The 24,257-nt window shown below is 43.7% G+C and overlaps 1 protein-coding gene across 1 annotated transcript in view; it reads left to right on the plus strand.

The window, feature by feature from the left end:
* Positions 1–9,582, plus strand: part of MMP15 (matrix metallopeptidase 15) — a 107,197-nt gene extending 97,615 nt beyond the window's left edge. The window contains exons 9-10 of the mRNA XM_030203584.1: positions 5,921–6,028; positions 8,290–9,582. Coding sequence (XP_030059444.1) covers positions 5,921–6,028; positions 8,290–8,734 — 553 coding nt within the window. The 3' untranslated portion in view covers positions 8,735–9,582. The remainder of the gene's footprint in view (positions 1–5,920; positions 6,029–8,289) is intronic.
* Positions 9,583–24,257: the final 14,675 nt, after the last annotated feature.

A 24,257-nucleotide genomic window follows, 5' to 3' on the forward strand; every position in this document is an offset into this window, starting at 1 on the left:
GATTTGGGTTTCTGCCAGGTTCTTGTGGCCTGGCTTGGCCACTGTTGGAAACAGGATACTGGGCTAGATGGACCATTGGTCTGACCCCGTATGGCTACTCTTATGTTCTTAATTTCGGAGTCGGTGCAGTACGGAAACCTTGCTGGTTTGCCCTTCTACAGGAATTGAAGGCTCATTTTAGAATAAACATCAGCAGGATTTTGTGATGCAGCTGGATTTTATAGCTGCATTTGATTTGGTGAATACGACATCCTGCTGTTGGAATTGATCTCTTTAGGGGTGACGGGCAAGGTCCTCTACTGGTTTATGACTTTTTGAAGAACCGTGAAATGCGGGTACATGGCGGAGGAACTAATCTTCCCCAAGATGTTCCACAAGGTTCACCCCTTTCACCTATTTTATTTAATGTTTGTTATTCTTTGGGTCAAATTTTTCAGTCGTACAGAGTTTCCTGTTCTTATACTGATTATGTAGTATTGTTTTTCTCATATCATTGCTCATGGGAATTTATTTATCAGATGATGGACGAGGTTTGTGAGCATGTTCATGGGCGAATGGTTTGAAATTGAATCCAGAAAAAAAAAATTATTTGGGTGGGGGATAAACATTTTTTAACACCAGCAGTGGCTCCAATTAATGATGACTTGTCAATCACGCCTATGTGGGGAGATTTAAAACTGCTAAGTATTTTTGGACTGTCATTTGGGTATGAATACACATCTAAACTTTTTGGTTAAGGAACTGTATGGGAAATTGAGACATCTTAGGTATATTATGCCTTACCTAGAGCAGCAACATTTCTAGAGGGTAGTTCAGACAGTAATTCTTTCTACAATGGATTATTGTAACAGTGTTTTATTGGGCTTACCAGAATCTCTCTTTGGAGTGGAGGAGTAGCCTAATGGTTAGTGCAGTGGGCGTTGAGCCTGGCAACCTGGGTGCAATTCCCACTGCAGCTCCTTGTGAACTTGGGCAAGTCACTTAACCTTCCATTGCCCCAGGTACAAAAGAAAAACTTAGACTGTGAGCCCTCTGGGGACAGAGAAAATACCTGCATACGACATGTACAGTGCTGCATACATCTAGTAGCACTATAGAAATGATTAATAATAGTAGTAGTAGGCTGCAGATTTTACAGAATGTTGCAGCAGATGATTTTGGGAAGGAGGATCTCTAAGTGGGTTAGGACAGCTATATTTTTTGTGACACTGCATTGGCTGCCTGTTCAGGCAAGGATAGAATTTAAAATGTTATCATTTAATCGTCAAAATTCTTCTTGGGCTTGTTTCTTCTTATTTAGTTCCTTGGTTGTCATGGTACGTTCTGGGTGCAGTTTACGTTCTAAAGGACCAATGGAAGTTACTCTTCCTTCAGCTAGGTCATTCAGTCACAGAATGGCAGAGGAGGAGTATCGATGGTGTTGACCCCTATCTGTGGAGTTCTCTACCAGCAGAGCTATGGGTGGTTTTGCTGAGATTTTAAAGCCATGGCTGTTTAAGAAATATTATGATGCGCACTGAATATATGATGATCTAAGGTTCCCCTGACCAAGTGGTGATTTGTATTACTTGATATTTGGGCATCATTTATTTGATTGTAAAAGGGATTTTATGGTATGAGGCCAGGTTATTCCTAGGTCATTTGTTTTAATTGTAGCATCTTATTATATTTTTGAAGTAGTTATGATATACCCTTCCTTGAGTTATATATTCCATGGTTAAGTGGGTTATAAATGTGCAATTAAATTACATTAAATCATGGTTGACCCTTCTCAACTTTCTTTTTTCTTTAGGGATAAGTTGATTCAAGAAGAATAGCTTTTTATCCACTAAGTAATGTCTAGAGTGTGTGTCTCTAGCTTTTTAAAGATTTTGTCTTCTGCTCGTACTGCCTTTATTCCTTTTTCTTCATTTATATAGTTACTTCTCAGTTGTGGCTTGGATCTTCCTTATTTGTGGTCTTGTGGCATTGATGGAATATGTTTTGTGCCTGCACATTAAAATTATGTGGTTTGGGTTTCCTTCTATTCAAGAATTTTGTCTTGAAATTGCAATGTAAAAATTGTGTGAATACAATGTGCTAAAGAATTGCAGCACAGACTGTCAATCCGGCCCTGGCTGCTCCCCCACCCGCATAATTGCAAGGGCATATTATTTGTCCTCAATAAGGAAAGATCAGTGCTATGGAGCATAACCCTAATATGAACCTTGAAATGTTTGTTTTTCATTATAAAGTGGTTTCCTTTCTTGGCCATAAGTACAGACTTTTCCTAATTCGTCTAAAATAACACAGCTCCTTTCTGCCCAGTTCCCACACTGAATATGTGTTAAACATGAGGATATTATATATATATAGTTTATCAACCAAATTAGGCAAAGGATTTTCTTGATTTCATGTTTAAACCTGGAGAGGAGGTAGTACAGCTGGATTAAGGATACCCATCATAGAAATTTGTCTTGGAACTTCTCATTGGATTCTGGTGACTTCTGACAGCTTTGTCTCCATTTACAATTTTTTTCTCTTTAGTTGAAACTCTTAATCATTCCTTTATCTGGCTCCTCTGTTTTTAGTCCTCCTTCTAGAGAGTGACACGGGGACAAAGTTTGTCTCCATCCCCATGGGTTCTGTCTCTGTCCCCTTCCATGCCCTTTCCCCATAGGCTTTGTCATCATCTGTAGAAGCCTCAAACAATTATGATTTTATATTTAAATCTTTTTATTAAAGTATAAAAAGGAACAATATACTGTGCAACTATTGTATACATTACAAATAGAAAACAATAATAACAGCGAGCAGCTATAATAACCCTTCTCACCACCATCCTCTACCCTTCCAACCCCAACAATAGCTGATTTCTACTACCCCAAGATCCTAATCCACCCTGTTAAAATGTCCAGGGGTACAAAATACAACCCATTCTGTATGCCTAGAGGGGAGAAATATGCCCTATAAAGCACTGTTATGCTTTTAACTGTGGCTGAATAAGAAGTCATCAACAATCTCAGATTCAGTCTCGTTCTCCTGTCTTCCCCACGTCCTTCCGCAATAGAAGATGTCTTTTAGAAGATGTTGCTGGTAGCAGGATGTACAGGATCCCTCATGCAAGTTTGCTAGTTGTGGCCAGCATGTTTGCTTGTTTTTCCAAAAAATTAAATATCATTGTCTGCATTACTCAAACATAAATAACAGTCCAGTTCATTAACCGGCTCAAAGTAGAAAATGACACAGGGACCAAGTTTGGCCCCATCCCCCGCCCCATCCCGCAAGCTCGGTCCCTGTCCTCCTTCCCCATGGTTTACTGCGATTTCCTGTCCCTGGGTCATTCTGTACCTCCTTCCTCCTGTATTTAGCCCCCTGTGCTAATGCCTCATGCCTTTTTCATGAGTAGGTTTGTTGTATGAGTCCATATAATATTTTACTTAGTGATATACCCTGGTATTTTTCCTTTTAAGTGTATCGATTCTTATTTTTCTACTGATTACTACTTGAATTTTCAAGCACATTTGGATAGGTTGCCTACACATGTTACATCTTATGAACTCCAGAAGATGTCTTAGGCGTGATGCAAATAGCCACAGCTGAGCATAGCAGTAACTCTGAGAGACAGATCATACGCCACATACCCTGGCTTAGGAGTGACGTTATTACTGTCATGGTATGGCTAACCTAAGCCTGGTACTTTTGAGGACTTACCTGTGGGAGATTTTGTTTTGTGCCATTTTATATTGCAGATGGATCTCAGTGAGTGCTGGTGGAATTGCTCGAACTGCCCTAGATGCTGCAGTATAGAGTTTAGGAATCACACCCATTCAGCAGTGTGAAGTATCCTCTCTGGTGCACTTTGATCAGGCAGTCTTACCTTTTCTCTTGTTCATTAGAGAATGGGGGACCAGGGCAGATGTTTAAAGGGGTGTAAACAGGGCAATTGTCCTGGGCCTCTATGCAATCAGGCGGTCCCAAACCTGTTGGAAGTTGCAGGAGATAGAGCAGTTTGGAAAGACCCTCCCAAAGTTTCTGCCCTGAGCCCCATGCTTATATTAAACGCAGGAAACAGACTCCAGTGTGTGCTTTCACGCACACATTCGTCTCTCGCTACAAGCGCTTGCACAGGCTTCCTTTTGCTCCAAATTATATAAAACCAGCAGATTTTAAAGAAAGAATCATTTAATTTAGGCATTTATAATCCACTTAACCATCAAGTTAAGATGGTAGGACTATTGCACATTATACAAGCGTACGTTCTTCGTCCCTAGAGGGCTCAGAATCTTGTTTTTATACCTGAGGCAATGGAGGGTCAAGGTGACTTGCCAAGGGTCACAAGGAGCTGCAGCGGGAATTGACCCCCAGGACTCCGGGATCAAATCCCACTGCACTAACCATTAGGCCACTAATGCCTGTTCCAAGCTGGTGGTATTTTTTCAGCAGTAAGGGTGGCTTTGTGTGTGTTCTCTGAGCATTTGGAGGGAATAGGAAATGACCTCATTACATCTGTTTGACTATATTAGCATGCTATTTGCGCTAATCTTTGTGCACACATCTCCTGCGCTTGAACCTCCGAGCATTCTGTGCCCCACTAGTGCAGGCATTAGTCCAACGCTAATCATCTCTAGCACCCACGTTTGGGTCTCTGTTAATAGTTGATTGCAAGCACTGACTGACTGAAATCTGGGAATATCTGAAAGGAATAAGAAACTGACCAGATAAATTGGATTCAGCATTCTTTGTGTGAGAACTTGCTGTCAGTTTTCCCAGGATTGCGTTGTAGTAGTGGCTTTGGAAGGTTTGTGGGTTTTTTTTTATTGGCTCTAGTGGCTAGTGAGTCCCAAACTATTCTGTGGGAAGGCACACTTAAATCTTTTTGTTACTTACTTGTGGAATCCAGTGCTTTTTTTTGGCTAGAGAGTGTTGATCTAGTTTTGTACTGCTGAGGTTTTTTAGGGTTCTTGATATTTCTACCTTTGTGTGTCCATGTATGTTAGGGTAGGTTTGTGAAGATCTTTAGATTTGCACTGGTATTTGCTTTGATATGTTGATGTATGGAACCATTGGTTATGGTCTGGTATGATTGTGCTGTTAGCTGACATCCAAGTTGACACTGTAATCAATGCCACTTCAACCGTGTATGAAAAAGTAAATCTGTCGAAGGAGATTGTCATCCCAACCTCCACATTCTCCCACTGACAGACCCAGACTTTGGCATGGGCTTAGTATTTTCCATTTATGTTTATATATTACCCTTGATCTCAGTTACTGGAAATAAATTGTATGTCTATTGGTTACTGATTTACTTATATTTTCTGTACTTTAATTGTGATAATACTTTGTACTTCTCACTCCGGAAATGGCGATCGCCACTACGGTATTAGTGTAAGCCACATTGAGCCTGCAAGGAGGTGGGAAAATGTGGGATACAAATGCAGAAAAAGAAATAAATATATTATAATGGCTGTTCTTTACTTTTGATGTGCTCTTTTCTCCCATCCTCTCCATGTTCTTCGCTCATCCATTTTTTCTTGGAAAACTACACACGTCTCCCTTCACCCCTCCAAAATTCTACCAACCCTCTAGCTTCTTGCACTGCTCTGTCTTTGTCTGCCACCCCTTAGCTTCTAGTGCTGCTATCCTGCTCACTTTAGTATGTGTGCTGTAATATCTTCCCATCCCCAACACTACCCCCTCTTGTTTATCCTTCCCACCACTGCATTTCTCACTCTTTCCCCCCTCTGCTCTGGTTTGCCCTTTCTCTCCATCCCCCTTCAAAAGCACTATGCATGCCTCTCCTCTGTATTACTAGTCTTGCTAGCTTTCTTCCTTCTACCCCTCTGGCCTGCCTCCCCGGCACTGTTTCTCTTCTTTACTTCCTCCACCCATATATGCACTTCTCTTCATCTTCCCTCTTGTACATTACTCTCCCCTCCAGGTATTGGCTGTTCAATGAGGACACTCGTTCCAGTAACTCTGGTTACCCAAAGCCTATCAGCGACTGGGCAGGAGTCCCTACCACCCCAAAGGGAGCCTTTCTCAGTTTGATGCAGGTGAGTCTGTTAGGAACCTTCTCCCTCTCTGTCCTTATCTCAATTGCAGAGAGGCTCAACCTTCTCCCATGGACCTGTTGGGAAATCTGGTTCATCCCTCCACTACTTACGTAGACCTCACAGAAGCAAGGAGCCCTCTCTCCTTCACCCATACTATGCAGGTGCAAAATCCTCCTTCCTTTGTTGTTGGAGGGTGCTTGTTCTTTTCCTAGCAGATCCCAAGGGGTCCTTTTACTGAGGTGCGCTGAAAAATGGCTTGCGGTAGTGTAGGCGCGGGTTTTGGGCACATGCTGATCCATTTTTCAGCGTGTCCATAAAAAAGGCCTTTTTAAAATTTTTGCCGAAAATGGACGTATGGCAAAATAAAAAATACCGTGCTTCCATTTTGGGTCTGCGACCTTACCGCCTGCCATTGACCTAGCGGTAAAGTCTTGATAACTGGGCGGTAATGACCTATGCACGTCAAATGCCACTTGGCACGCGTCCAATACACGCGTCCGGAAATAAAAATTATTTATTGAACGCGCACCAAAAATGAAATTACCGCAAGAGCCACATGGTACCCTGGCGGTAACTCCATTTTGGCACACATAGACGCTTACACAGCTTAGTAAAAGGGCCCCCAAGGAAGTTGCAAAATCTTTTCCTTTGTCCTTTCCTCTAGACCACGAGTTCTCAACCCAGTCCTTGGGACACACAGCCAGTTAGGTTTTCAGGATATCTCCAACAAATATGTATGCACTAATTCCACTGTATGCAGATCTGTCACATGCATATTCATTGTATATATATTAAAGACCTGATTGGGTCTGGGTTGAGAAGCACCCCTCTAGACTTATGAGGGCTCAAACCCCCATCACTTTTCCGAAAAACCCTAGTTGCCTTGAAGCCTCTCTGTGACCTTGTGGAGCTAAAGTCCAGGCTCCACAGAGTTCTTCCTATTTCTGCCTCTCAGCCAGAGCCCACAAGGTTCTGTCCACTACCTCTGCTCCTTTCTTAGGAAACAAATACTTTCTGTAAGATACCTTTAGGGTCTGTTGCCCTGACTGTAAATATCTATCCATCTTCAGCGGTTGAGGTCAGTAGATTTTTTTTTTTTTTTTTAAGGCAGGCCTGGTGTTTAAAACAAACAAAACTATATTGAGCAGCCCTAAATAATATACATATTCACCTCTGCCCATGGGCCGCTATCCATTTAGTGGTGATATTCAGCATCTGTAGGAATAGCCCTTTAAAGGTTATGTTGGTATGATAGATTCATCAGGGTCTTACATACAGTATATATCAAACTGCTAAATGTTTAATACACTTGCTTTTTATAAGCATTTAATTTTAATTATACTGGTTCAGGTGCTCTCTTCAAAATGGCTACCATCACTTTGCTTTGCTATCATGCTAGCAAGCAGCTTGCTTCCCAAGATGGCAGCTTACTTCCACTGGACCAGTGGAGCCCATTGGAAGCCCCGCTGTTTAGTTGTATGCACAGGTCTGAGCTGGGGCTGCCCAGGCTCACCCAAGACAACAAAAGGCTTTTTTGTCTGTTTGGAACAGCTATTTACAAATTGTTTCGTTCAAGGCAAGAAGCGCAGTACTGAATAAATTCTAGAGTGTGTCATGAGTTGGTTACTGCCTCACATAGGCTGTTTCAGGCTCCTCTGCTTGAGGCTGATAGGAGGGAGGGTGGGGATGGGGGGCATTTAGGGAATCCTGGGCGTGTTCTTTTTCATCAGATGGCCCGAGGTCCAGACATTGGGCCATTCTTGTGTTAATTTTGCAGGCTATGGGGTTGGGGGATGAGTGTTCTCAGGTTGCTTATATAAATTGGGATCCTACATTTCTCCTATAATATGCTTTATGGTGTTTTTTCCATTGTTGTATTGTTCATCTTATGATTACTTTGTGATTGTTGCATTTTCTTACTGCTATTATTCAGCAGTTTGTTATATGGTTCTTTTGATCTTGAATAAAAATAGTTTAAACTTAAAGTAAAGTAAGCACATACTTTCCATTATACAGTAAGCACCAGTCAGGTACCTATATTTACCCCCAAAGCACCAGCAAGATCGGTGGTCTTAAAGGGGCAACAGCTCTTTCTATAAGTGCTTTATTTATGTGTTAATTAAAATAATGGTCTTTATTTATTGGAATACAAAAGAGAAAACCATGTACAACGTTGTATCTCCAGCATGACTGCATTTCTCACTTCTTTTTCTAGTGTTCTATCCATATGTATATCTGCTCTCCCTCTTTGTTCCCCTGCAGCATACACTTACTTCTACAAAGGTGTAAAGTACTGGAAATTTGATAATCAGCGTCTAAAGACAGAGCCTGGCTATCCCAAGTCCATCTTACGTGATTTCATGGGCTGCCACGAGGAAGTGACTGTGCACCCGGATGCTGGCCGCAAGTGGCCTGACCTGGACCGCTTGCCTTTCAATCCAGATGAAGGGAACACAAGGAAGAATGAGACAGATGCAAGAACAGACCACAAGGATGAAAGTGGGAAGGGAAGCAATGATGTTGATATCGTTGTTCAGATTGATGAGTACACCCGGGCAATGAGCATCATCATGGTGGTGATGCCTCTTGTCCTGCTTCTGTGCATTCTGGGACTTGTCTATGCCCTCATCCAGCTACAGCGAAAGGGGACGCCACGGATGTTGGTGTACTGCAAACGCTCCTTGCAGGACTGGGTCTGACCTTGCCCTACTGTCCCCATTCCATGGTGCTAACACAAGAGTGTAGAGGAACACTCACTGAACTTTCCCCCTGTTCTTTTACTGTAGTATTTATAGCAAGATTTGCACTTAACTTTTTGTTGAATTGAGCCAGCTTGTGGATTCCTCTGGGTTTTGCCTCTTCTAGAAATGTACATAGTTCTGAAACAGAAAGATTCCCCCACTTAAGGCTGTTCCCTTCACCCCCTATACCCGCTAAGGGATAGATGGAGAATTTCCATGCAGGAAATTGAGGATTTTGGTGGTTTGTACCTGAGAAGGAACCTGTGGTCCATACCCTGGCAAGGTGGAGGAACTCAGGATCGCCATCCAGGAATGAAAATGGTGATGGCTTCAATGAACGGCCACCAAGAGACACTATACCTGGACAGAAGCCCCCTCCCCATTCTTGACTTCGATTATATTTTTGGACAGTGATTTGGTTTTTTTTTAATTTGTTGGTTTTATATTTTTTCTGCTTCTTTGCCCAGTGTTTTGTTAAATTTTTATGGCATTTTATGTAAGAGTCATTCCTCAGGCCCTGCCTACCTTCATTAAAACAAGACAGAGAGGAGGACTTGTTCTAAGTTTGGGTAATGCTTAAGGGGAGGGTAAAGACCTTAATGCAGTGACACTTACTCTATGCTGAAGCTCCAAGGCCCAGCAGCCCAAAGCAAGGAAAGAGCTAAATATGTACCCCTCCCCACTGTACCAACCCTCATGTAGAAACAGAGCAAAAGTTTGATCTTTGACTAGTGAAGAATCATTTATCCCCCTTCTTTCCTCCTTTTTGCACAATCCTGAGAGCTTGAAAGAGAGCAGCTAGTTTTGTGATCAGGTTCATCTGTGTTTGGATGATTTCATTTTGAGTACTAGGACTGCTTCTTTAACTTGGAATTTGCTCAGCTTGACTCATTCTGGTTGGGGGTCTACATAGCTTCATTCAGTTTACAGCTGGTCCTGGTTTTATAGCTTCCAAAGCTGTTTCCCATATGCACACACCCCCTGCTATGAGTTCCCCCCCCCCCCCCCAATGTAAATAAGGATAGCACCACTGAAGCTTTACTGTGTCCACAACCTATCCATACTTTAGGTGACTTCAGCAGAATCATTGGCTCCCTGAATCCATACTTGTGTCCGAAGCCGTTACACAGGGGCTTATGCTATGAACCAGATAAGGCTCTGGCCCAGGGTGCCAGAGATAAAGGGCGCCAAACGGCTATGCCTGTGATGTCACTGGCCCTATAGGTTAAGCTGGCCCAGAGCTTGCCTGGCAGTGTTGCGTGTGCAGGGAAAAAAGAGCTTTCAACCCCCTTCTTCTTTCTGTCTCAGGCCACCTTCCCTTGTCTACATTTAAAGGCAGTTTTTCCCTCCCAAAAACAGACAGCATTTCACCTAAAGCTACCCACATCAGCCCTAGTGTCTTCCTTCTGCCATGTCCTAGCCCCTCCTATGACATAACTTTGTGTGGCAGAGGGAAGAAGCGGGTAGCATTAAGTAACTTGGAGGGGCATAATCGAATGTGGCCGGCCATCTATAAGGGTGGCCATCTGTAATGACGGCCCCGTAAAGCGGCGTACCCGACCATATTATCGAAACAAGATGGCCAGCCATCTTTCGTTTCGATAATACGGTCGGGGCTAGCCAAATCGCAACATTTGGGCCGGCGTTAGAGATGGCCGCCACTGGTTTTCGCCAATAATGGAAACTAATCACGGCCATCTCAAACCCGGCCAAATCCAAGCCATTTGGTTGTGGGAGGAGCCAGCATTCCAAGTGCACTGATCCCCCCTCACATGCCAGGATACCAACCAAGCACCCTAGGGGGCACTGCAGTGGACTTCACAAAATGATCCCTGGTGCATAGCTCCCTTGCCTTGGGTGCTGAGCCCCCCAAAACCCACTCCCCACAACTGTACACCACTACCATAGTCCTTAGGGATGAAGGAGGGCATCTACATGTTGTGGGTTTTGAAGGGCTCACATTTACCACCACAAGTGTAACAGGTGGGGTGGGGGGGGGGATGGACCTGGGTCCGCCTGCCTGAAGTGCACTGCAGTACCCACTAAAAACTGCTCCAGGGACCTGCATAGTGCTGTGATGGAGCTGGGTATGACATTTGAGGCTGGCATAGAGGCTGGCAAAAAAATGCGTGTTAATTTTTTTTTTAGGGTTGGAGGGGGTTGGTGACCACTGAGGAAGTAAGGGGAGGTGATCCCCAATTCCCTTCGGTGGTCATCTGGTCAGTTTGTGCACCTTTTCAAGTCTTGGTCGTGAACAAAAAGGGACCAAGTAAAGCTGGCCAAATGTTCGTCAGGGCCGGCCTTCTTTTTTCCATTATCAGCGGAGACCGGCCATCTCTTAACCCCGTCCCGCCTTCGGTACACTGCCGACACGCCCCCTTGAACTTTGGCCGGTCCTGCGACGGAATGCAGTTGAAGCCGGCCAAAATCGGCTTTAGATTATACCGATTTGGCCGGCTTTAGGAGAAGGCCGGTCATCTCCCGATTTGTGTCGGAAGACGGCCGCCCTTCTCCTTCGAAAATAAGCAGGATAGTAACATACATAGTAACATAGTAGATGACGGCAGATAAAGACCTATACAGTCCATCCAGTCTTCCCAAGATAAACTCATTGTATGTGCTACTTTGTATACCTGACCTTGATTTGTCCTTGCCATTTTCAGGGCACAGACCATAGAAGTCTGCCCAGCACTAGCTTTGCTTTCCAAATACTGGTGTTGCCACCCAATCTCCACTAAGATTCTGTGGATCCATTCCTTCTAAACAGGATTTCTCTGTGTTTATCCCATGCATTTTTAAAAATCCGTTACCGTTTTCATCTCCACCACCTCCCGAGGGAGGGCATTCCAAGTATCCACCACCCTGTCTGTGAAAAAATACTTCCTGACATTTCTTTTCCTGAGTCCGCCCTCCTTCAACCTCAATTCATGTCCTCTAATTCTGTCGCCTTCCCATCTCTGGAAAAGGCTTGTTTTGTGTATTAATACCTTTCAAATATTTGAACGTCTGTATCATATCACCCCAGTTTCTGCTTTCCTCCAGGGTATACATGTTCAGGTCAGCAAGTCTCTCCTTGTACGTCTTGTAACGCAAATCCCATACGACTTCTGTAGCATTTCTTTGCACACCTTCAAGTCTTATTATATCCTTAGCAAGATACAGCCTCCAGAACTGAACACTCCAGGTGGGGTCTCACCAATGACTTGTACAGGGGCATCAACACCTCCCTTCTGCTGGTTACACCACTCTCTATGCAGCCCAGCATCCTTCTGGCTACGGCCACCATCTTGTCATACTGTTTTGTCGCCTTCAGATCCTCAAATACAATCACCCCAAGATCCCACTCCCTGCCTGTGCATATCAGATTCTCACTGCCTAACACATACGTCTCCCTTGGATTTCTACTCCCTAAGTGCATCACTTTGCACTTCTTTGCATTGAATTTTAATTGCAAAACATTAGACCATTCTTCTAGCTTCTGCAGATCCTTTTTCATGTTTTCCACTCCCTTCGGGATGTCCACTACAAATCTTGGTGTCATCTGCAAATCTGCAAACTTTCCTTTCTAACCCTTCGGCAGTGTCACTCACAAATATATTGAACAGAACCAGCCCCAGCACCGATCCTTGAGGCACTCCACTACTTGCCTTTCCCTCCTCTGAGTGAATTTCATTAGCCACCACCCTCTGGCGTCTGTCCGTCAACCAGTTCCTAATCCAGTTCACCACTTTAGGTCCTATCTTTAGCCTGTCAAGTTTATTCAAGAGCCTCCTGTGAGGAACTGTATCAAAGGCTTTGCTGAAGTGATTACATCTAGCACATGTTGTTGATCCAATTCTCTGGTCACGCAGTCAAAGAATTCAATGAGATTCGATTGACACGATTTACCTTTGGTAAAACATGTTGTCTTGAATCTTGCAACTTATTGGATTCCAGGAAATTCACTATCCTTTCCTTCAGCATCTCTTCCATTACTTTTTCCAATAACCAAAGTAAGGCTTACCGGTCTATAGTTTCCAGCTTCTTCTCTGTCATCACTTTTGTGAAGAGGGACCGCATCTGCTCTTCTCCAATCCCATGGAACCTTCCCCTCTCCGAGGATTTATTAAACAAATCTTTAAGAGGACCTGCCAGAACCTCTCTGAGCTCCGTCAATATCCTGGGATAGATCCCGTCCAGTTCCATGGCTTTGTCCATCTTTAGATTTTCAAGTTGTTCATAAACACTCTTCTGTGAGCGGTGCAATATCCAATCCATTCTCATATGTGGTCTTTCTCCTGGATTTTCTTCCGTGAAAACAGACATATTTGTTTAGCACATTTGCTTTTTCTTCCTCATTTTCCACACAGTGGTTCGCAGCATCTTTTGGTCTCACAATTCCATTTATTGTCTTCCTCCTGTCAATAAAAAATTTTGTCGCCCCTCCTTATATTTCCTAGCCATTTGTTCTTCCGTTTGTTCTTTCGCCAGATGTATATCTCTCTTGGCTTCTTTCAGTTTCATCTGGTGTTCCTGTTCCTGAGTTTTTCTGTATTTCATGAAAGCCAACTCTTTAGCCTTTATTTTCTCAGCCACTTGCTTGGAGAACCATATCAGTTTCCTTTTTTCCTCTTGCTTTCATTTACTCTCCATACATAAAGTTTGTAGCCATATTTATAGCTTCTTTCAGCCTGGACCACTACCTTTCCACTTCTCATATGTCCTCTTCTCATCAGCTTTTTATTCAGGTATTCCCCTATTTTACTAGTCAGCATGTTTGAAATCCAGGACTTTGAGTTTTGAGTGGCTGCCTTCCACTTCAGCTCTTACATCAAACCAAATTGTTTGATGGTCACTTCTGCCCAGGTGGGCACCCACTCTGACATTAGACACATTTTCCCCATTTGTGAGCACCAGATCCAGTGTCGCTCCCTGTCTCATGGGTTGCTTCACCATTGGTCTGTGCAGAGCACTTTTTCTTTCCGATTACGCAGATGGAACTTAACAATTCGCATCCGGCAGGTTGAAATCTCCCAGCAACAGCTCTTTTCTTTCCCAACTTTTGGATATCTGTAACCAGATCTTTAGTTCCTCCGATTGTGTCGGAGGTCTGTAGACAACACCCGTGTGGACAGAGGTTCCATCATCTCTTTTTAAGGTGATCCATATCGCTTCTTCCTTTCCCCAGGCCCCTGTCATTTCCGTCACTGCGATATCATTTCTCACATACAGAGCTACACCTCTACCTTTACAACCATATCTATCCATCCTAAATAGATTATAGCCCTAAATAGATTATAGCCCAGTATGTTTGCATCCCATCATGGGAATCATTCATCCATGTCTCCATGACAGCAACAATGTCTAAGTTTGCTTGCAGATCATGAACTTTGTTGCTTAGACTGCGAGCATTTGTGGTCATAGCTTTCCATCTACATTTCAGTGGCATTTTCGTCTTCTGTTTAGATTTTTGTGTAGTCTTACTTCCTGCTGTGTTGGTAAGAAGTGATTTGCTAAGATTGTTATTTTCATTGCTTTCTTTTCTACTGTCACATCTTGTCTTTAGCTTTAGCTTGGGGTGACCTGCCTCCTTATGCCACCCCCGCCATCTAGGTTAAATGCCTAGAAACGTATTGTCTAAATTTTTCCCCAAGGATTTTTTTTCCTGCCACAGTGAGATGCAGCCCATCGTTACAATATAGTCTTTTGTTTTTCCATGTATTGCCCCATCCTCCTATGTACCTAAAACCTTCTTGGTGACACCAGGGTTTCCATCCCCTCAGCCAGGATAGTTACTGGACAACCCTGGTAAGGGTTGCTTTTAGTGCTCCCTGTTCCCTTTCAGACTAACACAAAAAAATCTTGGTGACCTGCAATGTCCTGCTTACCTATTCCTTGAGATAGGCTTACTATCACCTCTCAGTGTACTCTGTACAGTAAAGGCTCGCACGGGAACGGGGTTCGCAGGAATTCCTCGGAACCCACGGGATTCCTGCAGGGACAGAAGTGGTTCTGCAGGGTTCCCATGGGGAGAGAAGCCGTTTCTGCATTGTTCCCGTGGGGACGGAAGTCGTTCCTGTGGGGTTCTCATGGAAGTGTATGTTGCACTTGTGCCAGCCTCTCACTTACCGAGTACCACATTCTATGAGTGCTGTCTTCTTCTCCTCCTCTTTGCTTTAACAGCACAGATGCACAACATCTCCATTAAGGAGATGGTAGAGGCACAAATGGTGACATAATTAAAAAATGCATGGGATGAACACAGAGTATCTCTAATTAGAAAATGAAAGTTATAAAAACCTAAACTTAAATGGCTGCATGTGTGTGGATGTGTTGAGTGACGCTTCCGTCCCCACAGGAATCCCGTGAACCACGTTCCAGTGCAAGTCTCTACTGAGCTGTGACACAGGCACAAGCCTCAGATGTCACCTGACCTACTGGCACATGCATGTGGCAACCTCTCGGCACACAGTGCCAGTGAATCAGAGACAAGCCTTACATGCAGGGGCGTATCTGCGTGGGGCCACAGGGGCCTGGGCCCCCGCAGATTTCGCCCTGGCCCCCCTCCCGCCGCCAGCCCTCCCCTGCTGCCGTTTCTTACTTTTGTGTCCGCTTCCTCCTGCGCCTTTAAAAATATTTCTTCAGCTGGCGGGGGACCCCAACCCCCGCCAGCCAACCCGAGGTGACAATTTGCAAGTTCTTCTCCGCCGTGGCCAACATGCTTGAGCGTCTGAAACCAGTTCGGAGTCTGACGTATACGTGCTGCGATGTCAGACTCCGAACTGGATTCAGACGCTTTCAACTCCAGCATGTTGGCCACGGCGGAGGAAGAACTTGCAAGTTGTCACCTCGGGTTGGCTGGCGGGGGTTGGGGTCCCCCGCCAGCTGAAGAAATATTTTTAAAGGCGCAGGAAGAAGCGGACGCAAAAGTAAGAAATGGCAGCGGGGGAGGGCTGGCGGCGGGATGGGGGGGTGGAGAGAGTCATTGGTGGCGGTGGGGGGGTCCGGTAATGGCGGAGGGGGGGTCGGTGGCGGCAGGGGAGGGGGTAAAATGTGCCCCCCTCCCTCTGGCTCTGGCCCCCCCTACCGCCGGAGGCCAGATACACCCCTGCTTACATGTGTGCACCACAGTGTTCCAACTTCTGTTCCTTTCTTGTCTGCAGTGCTTCGGCTCGAACCCAGGGAGAGACTGAGAGAGCCGAACGTAATATATATTTTTTTAATGTACTATTAAATTCTTGCGGGGACTGGTGGGGATGGGTAAGATTCCAGTGGGGATGCGTAAGATTCCGGCAGGGACGGGTAAGATTTCTGTCCCCGTGCAACTCTACTGTACAGGTTCTTCAGATGTCCCTGTTGCTTGCAGCCAACACCGTGTTACATCCTAACCAAGATCAGGGGAGCTTCTGGCTGTCCAGTACAGATCCAGGCCCTACCTTATCCCCACCCTCTAACAGTGCTGGACTGGAACTCATTTAGATCAGCGATTCCCAAACCCATCCTGGAGACCTTGCAGCCAATCATGTTTTCACAATGAATATTCATGATATAAATGTATGTATTCTGGAGACTCTGTATATGCAGATTTATGTCCTTCATATTTATTGTGGGCATCCTGTAAACCTATAGTCTGTGTGGTCCCCACACCATATTTGGGAGGTCCAGTTTAAGTAATCTATAGTTTTCAGGATTACCAGAAAGATTTGTACTGTATATAGCAGTGCTTCGCTGCATACATCTCATGCATATTTGTTGTGGTAAAACTGAAAATACCACTGGCTGGGGGCGCTTCAAGGAGAAGGTTGACACGTACTGCTGTTGTGTCTCCAACCCCTTTTAAGTCTGAAATGCTTTGGTTCATATTTCTGTAATGTTCTGAATAGGCATGTTTCAAAGTTATTTATCCCAGGAACCTGATTTTTTGCCTGACATTGACCATCATCTGCCTGAGTAAAAGTACATGCACGCTATCACAGTGCACATACTTTGAGGTGGGTTTGAAAGATGCTTTCCTAGAAAGGGTGATGGGGTCAGGGGATAAAATATTTCATGTATATCCATTGGATTTTAAGATGTTCCCAGTGGGTTTTTGTTTTGTTTTGCTTTAAATCTTTAATAGGTGATGGTAGTTATTTTAGAAGTATATCCATGTGTAAATAGTGACATTTACACAGGTATTTGTGTAAATGGTGATTTCAGAAAGCTGCTGTTGCATCCACACCATACAGCAGTGATTTCCAAACCTGTTCTGGGGCAATCCCAGCCTGTCAGGTTTTCAGGATATCCACAATGAATATTTGAGATTGATTTCCATATACTTCTTTCTTGGTATGCAAATCCATCTCATGTATATTCATAAAACCAACATAGACTTAGTGAAGGGAAATCTTGCCTCACCAATCTATTACATTTCTTTGAAGGGGTGAACAAACCGTGGATAAAGGTGAGCCGGTTAATATTGTGTATCTGGATTTTCAAAAGGCATTTGACAAAGCACCTCATGAAAGACTCCAGAGGAAATTGGAGAGCCATGGGATAGGAGGTAGTGTTCTATTGTGGATTAAAAACTGGTTAAAAGATAGAAAACAGAGAGTAGGGTTAAATGGTCAGTATTCTCAATGGAGAAGGGTAGTTAGTGGGGTTCCCCAAGGGCTCTGTGCTGGGACCGCTGCTTTTTAACATATTTATAAATGACCTAGAGATGGGAGTAACTAGTGAGGCAATTTGCTGACGACACAAAGTTATTCAAAGTTGTTAAATTGCAAGAGGATTGTGAAAAATTACAAGCAGACCTTACAAGACTGGGAGACTAGAGGTCTAAATGGCAGATGACGTTTAATGTGAGCAAGTGCAAAGTGATGCATGTGGGAAAGAGGAACCTGAATTATAGCTATGTAATGCAAAGCTCCACATTAGGAGTCACCGGTCAAGAAAGGGATCTAGGCGTCATCGTTGATGATATGTTGAAACTCTCTGCTCAGTGTGCGGCGGCAGATAAAAAAGCAAATAGAATGTTAGGTATTATTAGAAAAGGAATGGAAAACAAAATGAGAATGTTGTAATGCTGGTGCGACCGCACCTCAAATATTGTGTTCAGTTGTGCGGTTGCCACATCTCAAAAAAGATATAGTGGAATTAGAAAAAGGTACCGAGAAGGGAAATAAAAATTGTAAAGGGGATGAGAAGATTTCCCTATGAGGAAAGGCTGAAGCGGCTATGGCTCTTCAGCTTGGAGAAAAGATGGCTGAGGGGCGATATGATAGAGGTCTGTAAAATAGTGGAGTGGAACGGGTAGACGTGAATTGCTTGTTTACTCTTAATACTAGGACTAGGGGGCACGCGATGAAGTTACAAAGTAGTACATTTAAAATGAATCAGATTAAACTCTGGAATTCGTTGCCAGAGAATGTAGTAAAAGCAGTTAGCTTAGCGGGGTTTAAAAAAAGGTTGGGATGGCTTCCTAAAGGAAAAGTCCATAGACCATTATTAAAATAGACTTGGGGAAAATCCACTGCTTATTTGTAGGATAAGCAGCATAAAATGTACTGTACTTTTTTGGGATCTTGCCACATACTTGTGACCTGGATTGGCCACTGTTAGAAACAGGATGCTGGAGTGTGGCAGTACTTATGTACTTATAGTGGATTTCCTGAAAACCTGACTGGCTTGTGTTCCCCTAAGACAGGTTTGAACTCCTACCATACAGAGATTGGCTTGAGTGGATCAAAAATCTACATTGGGAATACATTTATATGAGAAATATTTCCCCTTGCATCTTGCAGCACCTAAGAGGTATGCACAGATTTTTAAAAAGTACTTGTCAACCAGGGCTTTATAGAAGCAATTAAGGGGGTAATTTTCTTTAATTTTCCTGGGGTTTTTTCCACCTTCAGAATGAAAAAAATAAAAATGATGGCCTCCTTATGTAATTAAGGGCACTTATGGGTGTGTGTTTGTAAAATGGGATGGCTACATGTGGAAGCAGTGCCACTTACACATGGACGTTGCTGTGTTCAGGCCACTTATATTTTGCACGTCTGTTATCTGTAAAATGGCTGTTTCTACTTCCTGTGCAAACACATAAACCACACAAAAAGGAAGAAACAATCTCAGCAGCAAATACAAGATAACCAACCAGTGGAGGTAACCAATATGTCAAAGAGACAATAGTGTGCATGCCAAAGTCCTTTAAAAGGTCTTTATTTCAACTAGTGCTAATCAATTTCTGTGTGCATAGAAATGCATATACTTTATATGTATTTTTCAGAAAACACCACGTGGCAGAGCCTTTTGTAAACTACCCTTGAAACTGAGCACATCCCAAGCTGGGCAACTCAATTCTGATTGCAACAGTCTGTATTGACCTTTATGTGTACAAACAGCAGGTGCAAATTACATGGACCCTTTTAAGTGCCCAAAATCTACACCGCTAATTGTCAAAGACATTGCTAAGGTTTATCTTCACTGATCAGGGCCAGTCCAAGGGTAACTGATGCCTTAGGTGACCTTCAGTTGCGCACCCCCTCCTCCACCAAGGGGTAGTTCAGGACCCTCCCCTCGCAGGTACAGCATCTTCCCTTCTCTTCCCCCAGCCCAGGTGTCCAGCATCTGTCTTCTCCCGTCCCCCCCCTTGCCAAAGTGTTCAGCATCTCCCATTCCTTCCTCCCCATTCAAACAAAGTTTTCAGCGTCTCCCATTTCCATCCCTACACTGTCTTCTGTGGAACAGCACCAGTATTGCAGTCAGCATGTCTACAAAAAACTAAGTGCAACCAGTGTAGGGCCTTGAACATCCACACATGCTTAAGGCCTGCCTGTTGGGTCCTGCCCCCTCCAGAACAGGATGTTCAGAGAGAGCAGGACCCATCAGGCCCCACACTGGCTGTGATAAGTCTTGTAGACTTACTGACTGCCACTTTGTGTTACCTCCCAAATTGCAAAATAGGAAAAATCTAAACAGGGAACTAGTCTAATGTCAAATAAGGAAAAAAATTCCCAAAGACAAAAAGTCAGTAATGGTGTATGAGTGTGTCAAATAATTTGAAAACTCTTAATTATGTAATGTGAAGAGAAGACCTTAATGTGAGTCATACTGCAAGCCAATTTCTCGGCCACAATGCGCTTTGCTCCTCCAGTTAAGCCATATTGATAACCATTTGGGAGCACTTTTCCACAAGGGAGACATGTAAATGAGTAGGTTCCTGAAGAAGGAGATTTTTCTCTGAAATGGGGCTCTCTTGGACTGGTTGGCATCTCTCGTAAAGGAAGTCTGGGAAGAGTTTTCAGTGCACCTTGATTTATCACATATCTGCTCCTGACTGTGAATTGGGAGTGTTGCTTGTATTTTCCAGGAGGACTGAGCTATTTTTCCATAGCTTTCAGTAATTGTGTTATTGAATGTGTTTGTAAAAATTATTATTTTTCAACATTTAGGGATATAAGTTACATTGGTTTTGTAACACTGAGCCCATGAGGAGCCCGATGATGATGCAGTTATGAGTGAACTTGGACCAGGACAGTTCACTCTACAGAGTAAAGAGCATTGCATAGGAGAAATTGGCTTGCAGTATGGCTTATAACTCACACTGAGGTCTTCTCTTCACATTATATAATTTATTTAAGAGTTTTCTTATTATTTGACACACTTGTACATCATTACTACTGACTTTATCTCCAAAATTGTGCCACTTTAGGCAACCACCAGGTGGTTGGGCTGGCCTTGTTGCAGATCAGCTGCGAGTAGGTGTAGTAAAACTGGCTATGCACTTTGCAAGTGTGTGGGCTGTTTGAAAGTAGCCCTCTTAAATACAAGTGTGTGAGCATACACGTATGAGCCTGGAACAAGGATATGAACAGAGCATGCAGATCAGAACTGGAAAATTATAGCGAGAGGAGCCAAGAGCACACTTTGATCTGAGTCCAACCACAGATGATTCAGATCTATCGGAAACAATTTACAGCCCAGCCTTCCTTCCACTTATTCAAATACTCCCCAGCAAATGTGTAATGTGAACCAGTTTGCCCACTCTTAGTTTTCCTATGTTCGATGCTGCCTTTCCGACCAGACACAGCATCCTGAGCTGTTCTCAGCCTGTCCACCTGCCTTATACCTTACCATATGTCATTAGCAACCTTTGCCAGGCTCTCACTTTAAGGAGCATTAGTTTCCTATGTCAAGCCTCTGTACCACCCAACCCCAAATGTCGCTAGGTTTCTTTCCTAACAGATGGCTGGTTAGGGGAAATGGGACTGGGACACCGCCTTTCTGAGGTTTTTGCAGCTACATTCAAAGCAGTTTTACATATATTCAGGTACTTGTTTTGTACCAGAGGCAATGGAGGGTTAAGTGACTTGCCCAGAGTCATAAGGAGCTGCAGTGGGAATCAAACTCAGTTCCCCAGGATCAAAGTCCACTGCACTAACCACTAGGCTACTCCTCCAGTGGAAGGTCTATTTAATCTGTTCTGTATTGCTGCATATAATATTCCATTTGCTTCTCAGAGTGCCTATGTCTCCTGCCCCCCCCCCCCCCCCCCCCCGTAATTGTAATTTATGTGTTACTGATGTGTTTAATGCAGTTCATGCTTCATTGCTACACAGTGAAGACCACAGATTTGAATGTGGATGGGTTGCATACTTGAAAACAAAGAAATGTAGTTGCTGCATAGTTCCAGAGAAGGGAGTATAACTCTCTTGAAGCTGGTCACAAATATATTGAGGTAGTCCAGAAAGAAAAGATACTATGTACAGCTTGGTTGTTGACCTTTGTTTTTCCATGATTACAATTTTTTTTTTAAACCAAACAATTGGAAGGCTGATGCCATCTAATAACACAAGTCAAAGATTTCTCCAGCCCGTAGTGGTGTGTGCAGAGTAGGATGGTGTAACACCATTCTTTTATGGATCCAGGATTTGTGCAGGTACATTATTAACCAGTACGAGCAGTTCATGGATGCCAAGGATTAAATGAATGTTATAAGTTTGTGAACCATCATCTGCTGATACACAGAGAGATGTACCAATTTAATGCTTGCTCCTTCCTCCCCCCCCCCCCCCCCCTCCAGTGCCACACAGGTAGCTATGTAGAAAGAATTAGGTTGGGGAGAGCCCTGGATGGAGTACATTTTAACTTTCATTAAGCCTTAAGATGCTATTTTCTTTATGAAAAAGAGAGTTATTAGTGGAGAGCTGCAGAACTCAGACCTTGCTCTATCTTTCTTCAATACATGCACGAGTGATAGGGCAAAGGGGCTGGTCGAGGTTTGCCTTTTTTTGCAGATAGTGCAAAATTCAGCAACAGGATCGATGCTCCATTTGAAAAGGGAATCATGAAGTGTGATCTGAGAAGGCTCCTGGAATGGTTGAACATCGGGCAATTAACATTTACAGCTTAATAAATGAAGTCTAGCAGACTGCAAACAAAAACATACCAGTTGCAGGGAAACAATAATCACTGCCTACAGATCCCTGAAGGCTGCCACTAACCAGACCCTGGTTCATCCCGACAGAAGAACCTTAACAGTCCCCAAAGCCCACCAAACCGAGGAAGAAAACTGGAACCAGGTAATTCTTCTGCAGACAAACTGTCCAGGCCTAAAGGCGGGATCCATTCTGCAGACCACTGCAAATAAAAAAAGAGCAACAAGAAGACAATACACTGTTTAGCAACCTCCAGCCAGGCGGAGAGGAAAAAACACTCACAGGAGCCACTTAGCACACCACAGTTTCCCACCAACTGCATCAGCTTGGATACTGTGACTGGAACAAGTAAGCGTGAAAGGAAAGGGCTTTGAAACCAGCATATGTCCCATAGAATAAAATGCTGCAAGTGCAGAAAAAGAAAACACTTAACCTCAGCATCCAGAAAAACCTGGAGAAGGAAAGGCATTAAACAGAAAGAGAATATTTCCTGGTTGAGAGTATGCAGCCTTTTTTTTTTCCACACAGAGCAGTGCCTGTCATATCCTGTTCGTCTGCCTCATTTCACTCCTTATAGGAACAACGCAGGGAAAGAGGATAGCTAAGAGGGAGGGACTGGGACCCAGCGCCACTGAGTGTCACCCCAGCTAGGAAGATGAGGGACCCAGAACCACCAGGTGTCATCTAGCTCAAGCAGGAATCCCAGAGGAAATGCAACTCCTGATGAACTGACATCGATAAGAAACCATTTCAGAAGCTGCCAGACCAACACCAAGCAGGAGCTGCATGATCCAACTACCATCCGCTTGGAGACAGAGAAAATATTGAACATTCCAGGCTTCATGACTCCCTTAAGGGACAAAATACTTGGAACTACTTTTCTCTGTTGCCATCTGCTGGTAAAGGGACATAACCCATTAGTCTGGACCGGTCTGGTATAGATGACAAGGAAGCATGGTTTGTGCATCTTTATTTATATGTCTGTATATTTAGATGTCAGTACTGTGCATGAGCATTTGTCTAAGTGACTGTGTATAGCTATGGAAACATGTTGACATCTGGTAAATGAGTGTGGGTGGGTATGTGTCTGTGTTAATGCACATCTGCATCTGTAAGGAAGTGAAAGTATTCATGTGCATATATGTATATCTGACAATGTCTATGTGTGCATCTCTGATGAATCAGTATGTGGTTGTTTGTGCTTATTTGTTTGATGGGAAACAGCATGCCCTCAGGTACTGCCAAGACAGGAGCTAAATCCAAACACATACATCAAACAAGGGTGCTTTTACAAGGTACATACTTAGGTTAAAGTATGCATGCTGAAACTGGCCATGTACTTTAAGACGATGGACATAATTTTCTAACTGCACAAGGGTACACCCACAGATTTTGTTGCTGATTTCACAGTGAAAGCACACATCGATTTGGCATCCATACAGCTATCACTAGAGGAAGCTAATTCCTAGCAATGGTGGTAGCAGGTTTGTGAGGGCTGTTACAGGTCAGCAGGATATCCGGTCTTCATGCATGAGAATTCATGTCTCCAGGTTACCTTTAACAAAAATGGAGACAATGGAAAAGGCAGAATAGCAACCGAGAAAAAGACATTGTTGTTGGCAATAAACATTTTGAATATTTGTCTTTTTATGTTTAAAAAAAAAAGAGGGGGGGAGGAGACTGAAAATGGGTTCTAGGGGCATGGAGTTTGATTCTAAACCTCAAAGAGATTTCACAGGTCAGACTGACCACATCCCTCCCCAAATAGTAATGGGATGTGAATATTTGGACAAAAGTCCATCTCACAGCCTTGGAGATCTCTTCCATGAAGGCTGACATAAATATGCCACTGCCACTATTATGACTCTGACATCAGCCTTGACATGCCCTTCCAAGCTCAAGCTGCCTGTGCCTAAGTGAAGGAGGTGGAATCTGCTATCCACTTTGCAAATATTCACTTGATTGCAGCAGTCCTAAGTTGATTGTGAGCCCACTAGGGACAGAGAAGGTACGTCCATATAGTTTATTGATACTATACCGCTTAGACTGACGGGGCAGGACAATGTGGTGTACAATCTGCAATA

Source organism: Microcaecilia unicolor, chromosome 5, assembly GCF_901765095.1.
Source record: "Microcaecilia unicolor chromosome 5, aMicUni1.1, whole genome shotgun sequence".
NCBI classification, from domain to species: Eukaryota; Metazoa; Chordata; class Amphibia; order Gymnophiona; family Siphonopidae; genus Microcaecilia; species Microcaecilia unicolor.